Raw genomic sequence first — 12,912 nt, 5'->3', positions numbered from 1 at the left:
GTACGAAAAAACATATTAACCTATCCGATGTTGAAATTTTTCTTCGTTTCGTGTCGTTTCGTGTTGAATTATCGTCGATATTAAGTCTAACGGAAATTTTTATTATAATAATTGAGGCTATTGTATCGTTAAAAATTATTTCTTTATTTTGTACAGACAAAATAAATATATTAAAAAATATAGAAACATAAAAATTATATTTTAGAAGTAAATCTAGTATAAAAAAAGTTCGATTCGGCACGACACAGTCCGACTGGAAAGCTTTCGGTTAATCCGGCTTTCGGATTAACAACGCTCTACTGTATTTAAAATATTAGTCATACATTTATTGTTCATACACCATTGTCAGAAATACTACGACTAACGTACAACAGAGTTGTTTGTTCGAAAGTCGAAATAAATACTTTTTTTGTTGTTTAGGATTTTTTCGAGTGACATACGAATCCAAAACGAAGAACACGAAGAAATTATAATACCAGAAGTTCAGTTAAAAAGAGTCCTGAACAGGCATTTGGAAATTCTCATTAGGCCTACAAATTTCGAAAATTCGAAAGTACTGTTAATGCCTTATCCGATGGATACCATCAGACAATTCGTAACGTAAGTTTTTCATAATACTTACCTTTCCATTAATTTCAATACATTGTCATAAATTATAATTAATATGTTTTAAACAGCTACGTACAGACGGACGATCCCGGATTGACCTGTATTACACGCGCTTTCGATCTGTATCATCTGAGTTTAAGATACGAGTTAGAGAACTTACGACTGAAATGCAGATCATTTATCATTCAGAAAATAGATCTACATACCGTCTGTTCGATCCACGATTTCTCACGTGTGATCGGTGATCTGGTCATAAGTTATTCTTGCTGGCAAGCTTTCGATGAACACGGAGAAAGACTATTTACAACAGCCGACTTTATGTCTTGTAAAATTGCAACAATTGACAGACTGGTATCTCGAGGAATATACGAATCCGTCAGTGAATTGCGTTTACTTCAAGCTGTGTACCAGTGGAGCGAGGAAGAAGTTAAAAGAAAATTGGGTGCAGACAACTTCCATTCGATGAATAAAGAATCGACAAAAAATATAATAAGAAATGTAATGGAGCCATTTATTGGAAAAATCAGATTTCTTGCCATGAATGAACACGAATTGCAATCTTGTTTTTATACACTGAACTTGTTAACCGGGGCAGAAAAGGGTCATATCTGGCATGCTTTTAAGACCGGTGATTATTCATTTTATCCGAGTTACTTCAGTCGAGAAACAAAAACCAGAAGCAGTATAAATTATTGTAACTTGTTCTCGTACATAAATTTTGGAGCTTCTTCTATAATCACAAAAGGAGAGATGAAAGGTTACACATTTTTTAGCACCGAAGTAGTTGTGAGGGAAGATTGTTACGTCACGGCTCTTCGATTTCCGGTGAAGCTAGGCGAACGTATTCCAGTGTTTGTATACGGGTATATTAACTCTTTGGACAACGGGCATTTTTCGTTTGACGCTGTTTGCAATTCAGAGGGAGTAGCAGATCTGGAAACGAAGTTGTACCTAGAAAAAGATTGGTCAATTCGTTTATTTGCTTTCTTTATCCTCGCTGAAAATGTCCAACCCGATGTCGAGTTTTTACCTCAACTGAGCTTCTTTGTGAGCGGGGAAGGAACAGATGCCAGAATATTCGAAGACAAATTTCTAATCGGTGACAGAAACCTTATGGATAATATTTACTTTTCGGTTGATTTATATTTTTGAAGTCAAAAGTTTTTCCATGAAAAAAAGTGAAATCTAAACGAAAATATAATTTAAACGTACATTCGAATGATTACTTCTTACTGCATCATTTTAAATTTCCGCAAAATGTCTGTGTACGTGAACTGGATAATGAATTTCAAATTGTTTTCTGTAAACCCAATAAAGTTAAATCTAAATATAAAAAGTGCTTATCAATGTAATTTTTCTTTCTGAAAAATAAATTATTAGTTGAGTTGGTATAATTCAAGATTTACAAACATATCATCAAAAAAGTTTATACAGGTAGGCCTCCTACAACGCGGTAGATACGTTCCTTGAAAATACCGCGTTGTGGAAAATCGCGTTATAGGAGACACCAACTTAATACAAAAACTGGGATTCAGTTCTAAAAAGTGAAAAACTGCCTTTTATAGTGTAACATTTTCATCATTATTTAAATTTATGTACATAAAAAGCTTATATAAAATTCAACATCATATAAAAAGATTATGATTTCAAATCGAAATAAAAAAAAAAAAAACATAATGTTATGTTCAGAAATTCAGTCCTCATCGTCACTTATAGTTGTTCGAGAGTGTTTGACTGGTCTTATTTCAAGATCTGAGATTGTTTCATCAAGTTCCACTGCACTTATGTGATCCGTTGCGATTTTTCTGTTATGTAAAAGATAATTCGTTTCTAAATACTGTAAACCGCGTTGTAAGAAAATTCCTGCTTTTTTCCAACTGCGTTAGAGCGAAAACGCGTTGTAATGGTACCGCGTTGCAGGAGGCCTACCTGTAATTGTTAGAGTAAAGCTGCAACCATTTGAATGATAATTACGTTCTTTCTTCATGTTAAAGAAGACTATAAATATGAAAGATTGATCAGTTTGACTTATTTTTAGCCTTATAGATGTAATAGGCTTTTAAGGCTATCAATTTACTTATTTTTTGTATATGTTTAATGTTTATACTCATTAATCCTTTTGGACTCGACGGGACACATGTGTTGCGTGCACGAAACCGGTTTGGTAGGTACCCTGACTCTCGATGGAACAGATATGTTCCAGCGTTTTTACTTTAATTTTTCTTGAGAACAATGCATTTTATACGTAAGCAGATTACGTTATCGTCTTCTTCTGTTATTATTTTACATAGTTATTTGTTATTCGTCTTCGATTTTCAAATAAATTCGTCATTTCTGATTTTTTAAATAAACATACTACTTGGATAAAATGGGTCATGTTTAGATTACAATGTAAATTTAAATTACAGTGTAATTGTTGTATTGTACTTGGGGAAATGTTTCTAAGACCTAACAATGTGTTTTGTCAGATTACGTAATTAAAAAAATATTACAATTTATTAAATTTATTTGCCCTAATAAATGTAATTTATTTATATTATTTTGTTAGTTTTTGTACTAATTTACGCTCTTATATATTTGTTATTCATCGCTTTCTGTAATTTATTACATTTTTATTTAATTGTGTTAATTAATTTACCAAATATAATAGCAAGAAATCTTGTAAACAAAAACACGTGTTTGTGACAGGTCACGTGACCGCAGAAACCCCTGCGGCAGGTCAGGTGACGCCATTCTATTTCCTGTCACCATCCTATGACGTAGAAGCTATTTAAGAAATAAAAATAATTTAAAATATTACATGTTCTCCATTATTTAAAAGCATTATTTCAGTAAATAAATTCATTTCTCATTGTTTAGTTATTTACCATTAATTGAATTTAAACATAATAAATTAATGACATTATTATTATTATAATTATAAAATTCATAAAAGTTATGATAATAAAACGTATAGATAATACTTTTTAATTATTAAAGTGTAATATTTAATAAGTTAAATTTTTTTCTCTTTGTAATATATAAAATACTATTTGTGTATGTAAAAGAGTTACTATTGTGATTTCTAGATGGCGTCAATGTAAAAGTTTGAAAACTTTCCCTGGCGCAGAAATGCGCGATCGTTTTTAATTTTATTTTTCTTGAGAACCATACATTTTAGACATTAGCAGATTACACCTTCGTTTTCTTTTGTTTTTATTCTACATCGTAGTATATTTTTTGGATTTTATTTTTAAATAAATTTGTCATTTTCGATTTTTTAACGTTTTTACGTTCGTAAATTCGATTACGTTTTCACTTTTTTTAAATTAAAAAATTCAAGTAATTCAACATAATTCAAAATTTGTGAAAATACACAATTTTCAATGTTACTTGTAATTTGGTTTATAAGAATATTTACTTTTTTTCTATTATTTATGTTAAATGATTTCTTCTATTTTTAAATTAATGCTTAATAAAAAAAAGAGGTTTTAAAAATGTGTGTATAAATATTGTACTTGTTTTAATGCAAACTCACAAAATTTACGCTACAGTGTATTAAAGTAATTTGAGCAGGTCTTTAGTTTACATTATCGTTAAAAGATGGCATAGCTATAGCAGATCGTAAATTTCCATTAAACACCAGACATTATTTTTTTTACTTCAATTACGATCTACTTTAGTAATTGCATAAAATTGCCTTTACTGACGGCGCTTAACGCTTAATTGTTTCTAACAGGAGTTTTTTATCAAATTAATTAAATTTACAATTAGTAATGCTTCGAAAAGTATTGTCACAATAATATACTCGACAATTAATAATATTGTTCATTATTAATTAGATATTTCACGAAAATGAACAACTAAATAAGCAATGACTGAACATTACTCATGTTTAGCATCATCCTTTTGCTTATAATTTCACAAATTTTGACAGAACAACTGAATACCAACAATGAAAGGATTTTCACTAATGTAACGAATAGTATATTCGGCCTCAGCCGAATACCGAATATTCGGCCAAACTATTCGGCTTGATTAACGCACGTACGAAAATTGGCGCGCAAACCGCATTATGGCAAGGATCGCGCACTTTGCTCTCTATTGGCCCGCTGTCACTACGATTTTTTCTTCCAGTAGGTCTAAATTATTTAAATTAATTAATTAAATTATAATAATTAAAGTTAATATGAGATAATAATAAAGATAATATGAGCCTAACGTCTACTTCTAGTGCCATATTGGTTTATAATTTATGTAATAGCCGTAAATAGCCCGATATGATTCGGCAGTTGTTGGTATTTAGATGTAAGTTATAACTTAAGTTATTTTATTTGCAATCGATCTTTTTAACTCTTTAAAATTTTGTTTTTACTACGTATTTGTAGACTGAATAGTACCCTTAAAATATACTTTAGTGAGGACATATGGTGTAGTTTCTCCCCAGTTGTGAAACAGTTCAAATATATTATTGGGGGGGTTTATATTTGTGAAGTTTTGTGATTTTTTGTTGCTATTGTTTTTGTCAATATTTTTAAAAATTAACATGATTTCAAATGTTATCTTTTGTATATAATGAGAAATGCTCATTCTTTGCTTTATATATAAAATAAATTATATATTAGTTACTCATCTTCTAGAAATAGATAAATAATTCTTTCATTAAATACGATAAGTTTCAATAAAACGTTTCGTAAAAAATATTAAAATATACGCGAATACGAATATAACATAATTAACTAAACAATAACATTAATGCCCGATACATTCTAACCTACACGCCATCAATGCCATAAGATATCGGGCTAGATAAAGGCTATAATAATATTTAATTAGGAAATAATTTAATACTAGAGTTAGATGCTATTTCTTATTAACTTTAATAATTATACTATAATGTTCAGCATTAATAAGTTACCAAAATAATTAATTTACTGTGTTTTTGTTATTTCTTACTCCTATTTTCAGGTATTTGGTATTCGGCCGAATAGCGAAAAATAGGCCGAATACCGGGTAGTAACCGAATATTCGTTACAACACTAATTTTCACCAAAACAAGTGACATCGATTACGCAGAGTTACCAAAGTCAAAACGCGTGAAACACTAATTACAGTTCACAAAATTCAGAAAAGGAGAAGAGAAAATTAGAGGATATCTTCAATGCACCAGAGAAAAATGATCCTAAGGATGGAGAAGGACTAGAAGGATATTACTTTATGAGCGCGTGTGCCTTTTTCATGTATTGTGACTTACAAAAAACAATCGGAAATGATTTTTGTTATGGTTGTCTCGTCACCCCTACTTCGATTACGCATTCCAACCTTCTCGAAAGATCGTTTAGCCTATATTATTATAATTTAAATTAGTCTTCGATTAATAATACTTCGAACCAAATATTTGGTATCAAAGGACGACGCAATTTCTGAAATTACTAAGACGCGGCTGTTCTGTTGGTTTCGTTAGAACTACATTCATTCTGAGATACAAAAACCGACGAATCTATATCTATATCTATACTACTATATAAAGAAACAACGTATTTTTCGTTTGTGATCACTAACCGTGAAAACTACTGAACCAATCGTTTTAACTGTGGCATCTTAATGATCCCCGGAATGTTTACCACTAATCAAACTTTCAGATGCGGGAGAGGCCGCAACGGGGGGTGCTAGTGTATTATATTTTCGAATTCACGTATAGTACAAAGCGAGAAATTTGCAATTTTATTAAATTAGATGTACTGTACAGCACTTTAATCACTTTACAGAAACAAGAATGTTGAAATCTTTTACAGAATATAGAAGACTTACGTGCATTAATATCAGAGACGGATGCCCCTTTATCTATTTAATACAGAATTTATATTAACAATATTTATGACAGAATTCCCTATTTGAATCCAGATTTGACCCTATTGATATAACTGGAAAAAATGATGAACATATATAGAAAATAATAGACAGACAATAAAAATACAAAAAGTAATTCATAAACTAATTGGCGATTTTATAGTATTGAATTTAATTCGATGATACGTAAAACAACCTTATAATGTTTTAATTGCGTTTTAATCTTGAACCATCCTACAAAAGAAAAACAAAAAAAAAACACGCAATTGAAATGAAGAATGTGGTTTTTTTTATATATAGTGTAGCTTAATCATACTAAATTATTTATGATTAGCCAATAACCGCTTCAATAGAAAGAAACTATTAGTTTTCGATATTTCCGAAATGCCTTTTCTGTAAGCTACTGTAGGACTATTATCTAAAGCAGATGGAATTGATTCACAGCTAGGTCGTTACTTCCACTATCTACAGTGTTTCTAATTATAACACTTTGCTCTTGCATTGTGTACTCTCTTGTTTTAAATCGAAGCTTTGTTATCTACATGAAAACGTTTGTTTTTATTCAAATGTTTTAAAAATAAAATATGTTAATCCGTTTTTAATTAAATGACTATAAATTTGAATGTTTTTCTAATAAAACTAATCATAATCGAACTTCCCAGGCAAAATATGATAGAAAAGCAAGCCAATTAAGTGTTTAGATTAATTAATTTTCATTTTTTTAAAACAACGTTTTGAATAAACTGAATTAATTAAATTATCATATTAGTCTATTTAGAAAATAATTATTATTTGAAAATTGATCGTGTTTAGTAAAATTTTAATGTAAATTAAAAGTACTAAGTATATTATCAAATTACTTTTATTAGTTATTTAATTAATAAAACGATACATTCAAATTCTTATCGGGCTATATAATGGTCCGATAAAAATACGGATGAATCGTTTTATTAATTAAACAATATATATCGGTTGTAGATTTAAAATCAACAAAAAGAAAATGTAGAAAAATTTAAAAATCCAAAACACCTTTGATGCATTGAAATTAATAACAATATTTATAAAAAGTACTACAGTAGAGAGTCGTTAATCCGAATCAATTGGGGACTGGGGTTGTTCAGATTAGTGATTTGTTCGGATTACCGATTATGTACAAAAAAATATATTAATCTGTCCGATGTTCAAATTTTTATCCGTTCCGTGTCGTTTCGTGTTGAAATTTTCTCCGTTGCGTGTCGCTTCGTGTTGAATTTTCTTCGATTTTAAGCCTAACGAAAATTTTTATAATAATAAACGAGGCTATCGTATCGTTAAAAATTATTTCTTTATTTTGTACAAACAAAATAAATATATTGAAGAATATAAAAATATGAAAATTATACTTTAGAAATAAATCTAGTATCAAAAACGTTCGATTCGGCGCGACACAGTTCGACTGAAAATCGTTCGGATTACCGTCGATTCGGATTTCTGGGGTTCGGATTAACGACTCTCTACTGTATTTTGAAATTTAATGAAAACTTTAAGGAATGTGTTCTGTAATTTGAAAAAGTGAAATTTTCTCTCTTTCCGAACAATGTGAAAATTATAAAAACGTTGTTGTTTTTGTATTTTTGAACGCATTGATAAAAACATTTCCCGTTTGTCTGTGCATTACATACGATACGCTGCATTTTTATAACAAGGAAATGCTTAGCATGGTTCATTTACCAATATATAATATACCATAAATTAGTGTTCATTATAATATATTTACTACATTTCAAAAGCATATCACGATATACGGGGAAAATTGCGTAGACAGTAAAATCATATATAGCAGTACTGATATATAGATATGTGTAAAAGAAAAAACAGTTAACTTCACTATCTGTGACTGCAAGTGAAATAGGTTAAAAACAGGAGAGTCTCCCGAATTGTGAAATGACCCGTTGTTAATAGTTCATAGAAAAAGAATTAGGAAACTGTCTCCGGATCGTACTACTGTTGGGCACAAATCAGTTGTAAAAAGCCAATTATTCGATTCGATTTTTTTCTTAGAATCGACTAATTCAGTTGTTCTGGCATACTTCTAGAGAAACTAAACTTTTTGAAGTAATATATAAGAAAAATATATTCAAAAGACTTAAAATTTATAAATTTTTATTAAATTAAAATAAAAATTCTTACATGATTTCATTTATTCTAATTAATTAAACAAATCCGAGAATTAGAAATTACTTAAGACAGCGAATGATCTAAAGGTGGATCTCATAGTAATACAGGAACCATACGTAATTGGCAATAATATAGTCAGATTTGGGAGCTGGCGAATTCTGCAGAATCAGAGCGACAAATGGCCAAAGTGTGGCATAATTGTTCGAAACGGAAAATTAGAATTAGCAATGATTCCAGAACTCTCAAATGAGAAATTCACTACCACTATAATATACCAAGACTCACAAATCTATATATATAATCGAGTTGACGAGTTGATAATAATAATAATAATAATAATCAGTGCAGAGCCCAAACGGTTAGGAGTTGAAAGTTGAAATTTGGTACATAGTTAGGGTACGTCACGAGAACGCACACTAAGAAGGGATTTTTCGAAATTCTTTTCCACGGGGGAGAGGGACAAAATTAAGTCATAACACTTCCATTAACGATGGAAGTGTTACGTAACAGTAAAAGTGTTAAGAGAAAGCGAAGTGAAAGACGCAGATGAAGTTTTTTTCGAAATCGAACATATTTTTAGACTTATCTAAAAATTCTGTAATTAGTCTGGAAACAGGGAGGACCCAATTCTTGCATTCTGTGAAAACGGGTAAGGTTGACTATAACGTAATAATCTTAATATTCGCTAAAACGGTTTGAAGTTGAAAGTTGAAATTTGGTACACAGAGTACCGAATTTAAGTACCAAAGTGTTAAGTAACAATGGAGAACAAGACAAAGCGACATAAAAGTTTAACGGCTCTGGAAAAAAAAAAAAAAAAAGTAATATGTTAGAACATATTCAATTTTCAAATTTAAACAGATTAGTTCGGTTTTTCTCGACCTTTCTTCTTTAGAACATTCGATGAAAATCGAAGGATATAATCAGAACACGTCGTGAAAATCGAATATTAGAACATTCGATTTTCAAATTCTACCTTTCTTTAGAAAAACTTAGTTCGTTGATGAAATTACTCTCTTTTTTTTACTATAATGTCTATAGTGACTATCTTAATCTTCGCTATCGTTACTTTTGCCCGAGCAACGCCGGGCCTATCTGCTAGTTTACTTAATAAATGTCTATCTTTTCCCAGCAGAAGATGACGAAACTTGTGTTAGCGAACTGGAAGATATTATAAGAAAACAATATAGCCGGAATATAATTGTAATGGGTGACATTAACTCAAAATCGTCCATATGGTTTAATTCTCTGGAGGACAGAAGAGGAAGGAACATTTCAGATGAATTGTCAAGGGAAGCTGAAGTAATGGTCGCAGTGCTGAAAGTCCATGCTGTTCCAAACGTCGTCGCACCGTACGAGCGTATGTATACATACTGGACGTGCTGCAAACAAGCCCATTTCCTGACTAATGGTCCGTGATGTGGTTGTACGGTTTCGCACAGCTGACCTCACAATTTGTCTGTCCTCTCGGGCGTTAGTCATGAAAGGGCGTTGAGATTCTGCATGCCGTTCAGTAAGACCCTCAGCAACTCATCGATTCTATATTCGCTTGACAGTGGTTGGATTTCGACCAGTGCGAGTGGCAATATCACGGAAAGATAATCCACACTCTCGATAGGCAAGGATCCTGCCTCTATCGAATTCCGACACTTGCTAGTAAGCATTTCTTCTTATTCGAGGCATAACACGATATTCCGCTGAAACCCCGACTTTACAAAGCGATTTCCGAATGAGAAATCCACTGCACAACTTTCCTCTTACGCAGTGCTTCAGATGTCATTTGTCCCTCCTGCGTCGTCTAAATGCGCTCAAATACTAATCATTCGCATTTCCCAACCCCTTTCTCCTTTCATATGATTTTGACGTCTGTACGATCATTGGTGTTGCAATTTTAATGGCCAGCAGTGTACTAGTGATGCGACAAAAGTGGCATTTGACATTGAGCGGTATCGGCACCCTCGGGATTTGGCACGCACACACTGCACACCTACCTGGACCGTCTCTGACTCCACCCATTAGCCACTCGTATCGAGCTATTTGACTAAGTGGCTTGTTTTAAAATTTAAAACGTAAAGAATATTTTGTGTTATTTTATGTACGTTTCATTACAAAGATACATTTAATTAGAATTTTCTTTAAGAGTATATTAATACAATTGAACAATATATTGTACAAGGTATATATATCTACCGCACATTTTATTTCACCAAGTAAGTTTTAATAATTTATTTTAAATTTTAGCCCGTATATCGTGGCTAGCGATTCAAAATGTAATTGTGATATTAAAAATACATTTAAAGAAGTCTACAGTTTTTACTGGCTGTTATCGAACAAATAAATACGAATGGACCCTAGACCATCACTGACACGCAATAAACTGATTCCCCCTGGATCGGCTTCTTACAGAAACACAACTCCCCTGTCATCAAATGATGCGGCACGCCACTGGTAACATTAACAATTTGTAAATAAATAAATTCTGAATTATACTAATTTAACTAATGACAATTTACTTTTCAGAAAGAAAAATTACATCGATAAGCACTTTTTATATTTAAATTCAACTTTATTGGGTTTACAGAAGACAATTTAAAATTCATTATCCATTTCACGTACACAGACATTTTGCGAAAATATTACACAGTGATACAGTAAGAAGTAATTATTTGAATTATATTCTCGTTTAGATTTCACTTTTTTCCAGTAAAAAACTTTTCAATTCAAAAATATAAATCAACCGAAAAGTAAATATTATCCATAAGGTTTCTGTCACCGATAAGAAATTTGTCTTCGAATATTCTGGCATCTGTTCCTTCCCCGCTCACAAAGAAGCTCAGTTGAGGTAAAAACTCGACATCGGGTTGGACATTTTCAGCGGAAATAAAGAAAGCAAATAAACGAATTGACCAATCTTTTTCTAGGTACAACTTCGTTTCCAGATCTGCTACTCCCTCTGTATTGCAAAGAGCGTCAAACGAAAAATGCCCGTTGTCCAAAGAGTTAATATACCCGTATACGAACACTGAAATACGTTCGCCTAGCTTCACCGGAAATCGAAGAGCCGTGACGTAACAATCTTCCCTCACAACTACTTCGGTGCTAAAAAATGTGTAATCTTTCATCTCTCCTTCTGTGACTATAGAAGGATCTCCAAAATTTATGTACGAGAACAAATTACAATAATTTATTCTGCTTCTGGTTTTTGTTTCTTGACTAAAGTAACGCGGATAACAGGAAAAATCACCGGTCTTAAAAGCATGCCAGATATGACCCTTTTCTAATCCGCTTAACAAGTTCAGCGTATAAACACAAAATTGCAATTCGTGTTCATTCATAGCAAGAAATCTGATTTTTCCAATAAATGGCGCCATAACATTTCTTATTACATTCCTCCTCGATTCTTCATTCATCGAATGAAATTTGTCTGCACCCAATTTTCTTTTAACTTCTTCCTCGCTCCAATGATACACGGCTTGGAGTAAACGCAATTCAGTGACGGATTCGTATATTCCTCGAGACACCAGTCTATCAATTGTTGCAATTTTACAAGACATAAAGTCGACTGTTGTAAATAGTCTTTCTCCGTGTCTGTCGAAAGCTTCCCAGCAATTATAAGTTATGACCAGATCACCGATCACACGTGAGAAATCGTGGATTGCACAGACGGTGTGTAGATCTATTTTCTGAATGATAAATGATCTGCATTTCAGTCGTAAGTTCTCTAACTCGTATCTTAAACTCAGATGATACAGATCGAAAGCGCGTGTAATACAGGTCAATCCGGGATCGTCCGTCTGTACGTAGCTGTTTAAAATATATAAATTATAATTTATGATTATGTATTGAAATTAACTGAAAGGTATTATGAAAAACTTACGTAACGAAGTGTTTGAGGGTCTCCATTGTATATGGCATAAACAGTACTTTCAAATTTCCGAAATGTGTAATGAGACGTTCCAAATGCCTGTTCAGGACCCTTTTTAACTGAACTTCTGGTATTATTACTTCTTCGTGTTCTTCGTTTTGGATTCGTATCTCACTCGAAGAAAACCTAAACGACAAAAAAGGTATTTATTATTACTTTTGAACAAACATCTCTGTTGTACGTTAGTTGTAGTATTTCCGACAATGGTGTAGGAACAATAAATGTATGACTAATATTTTATATACTTTGAATTATAGATCAGAGGAGAATATATTTGATTATTAATTAAATATTAATACTAATATCAAAGTGACTTTTTATAAATGTACAGATTTTTGTGTATGTGTATGGTGTTTGACGGAGTAGTCTCTTGTTAAGTAAATGAAACTTTG

The 12,912-nt window shown here is 31.7% G+C and overlaps 2 protein-coding genes across 2 annotated transcripts; one reads left to right on the top strand and one right to left on the bottom strand.

The window, feature by feature from the left end:
• The first annotated feature begins 537 nt into the window (after positions 1 to 537).
• Positions 538 to 1,780, top strand: LOC136973545 (uncharacterized). The gene is made up of 2 exons (XM_067268272.1): positions 538 to 600; positions 678 to 1,780. Exons 1-2 carry the CDS (start codon positions 563 to 565, stop codon positions 1,759 to 1,761), a joined length of 1,122 nt encoding a protein of 373 aa, XP_067124373.1. The 5' UTR covers positions 538 to 562; the 3' UTR covers positions 1,762 to 1,780.
• Positions 1,781 to 11,282: 9,502 nt separating this feature from the next.
• On the bottom strand, positions 11,283 to 12,646 carry LOC136973544 (uncharacterized; the record flags this gene model as incomplete). Its single annotated transcript, XM_067268270.1, has 2 exons — positions 11,283 to 12,399; positions 12,473 to 12,646. Coding segments are annotated over 2 exons (1,258 nt in total), but the record flags the coding sequence as incomplete, so codon positions are not given.
• Positions 12,647 to 12,912: the final 266 nt, after the last annotated feature.

This window comes from Centruroides vittatus, unplaced genomic scaffold, assembly GCF_030686945.1.
Source record: "Centruroides vittatus isolate TY-2023 unplaced genomic scaffold, ASM3068694v2 contig_3197, whole genome shotgun sequence".
In the NCBI taxonomy this organism is placed as follows: domain Eukaryota; kingdom Metazoa; phylum Arthropoda; class Arachnida; order Scorpiones; family Buthidae; genus Centruroides; species Centruroides vittatus.
The sequence above is the reverse complement of the archived record's forward strand: the minus strand, read 5'-3'. Positions and strand labels throughout refer to the sequence as shown.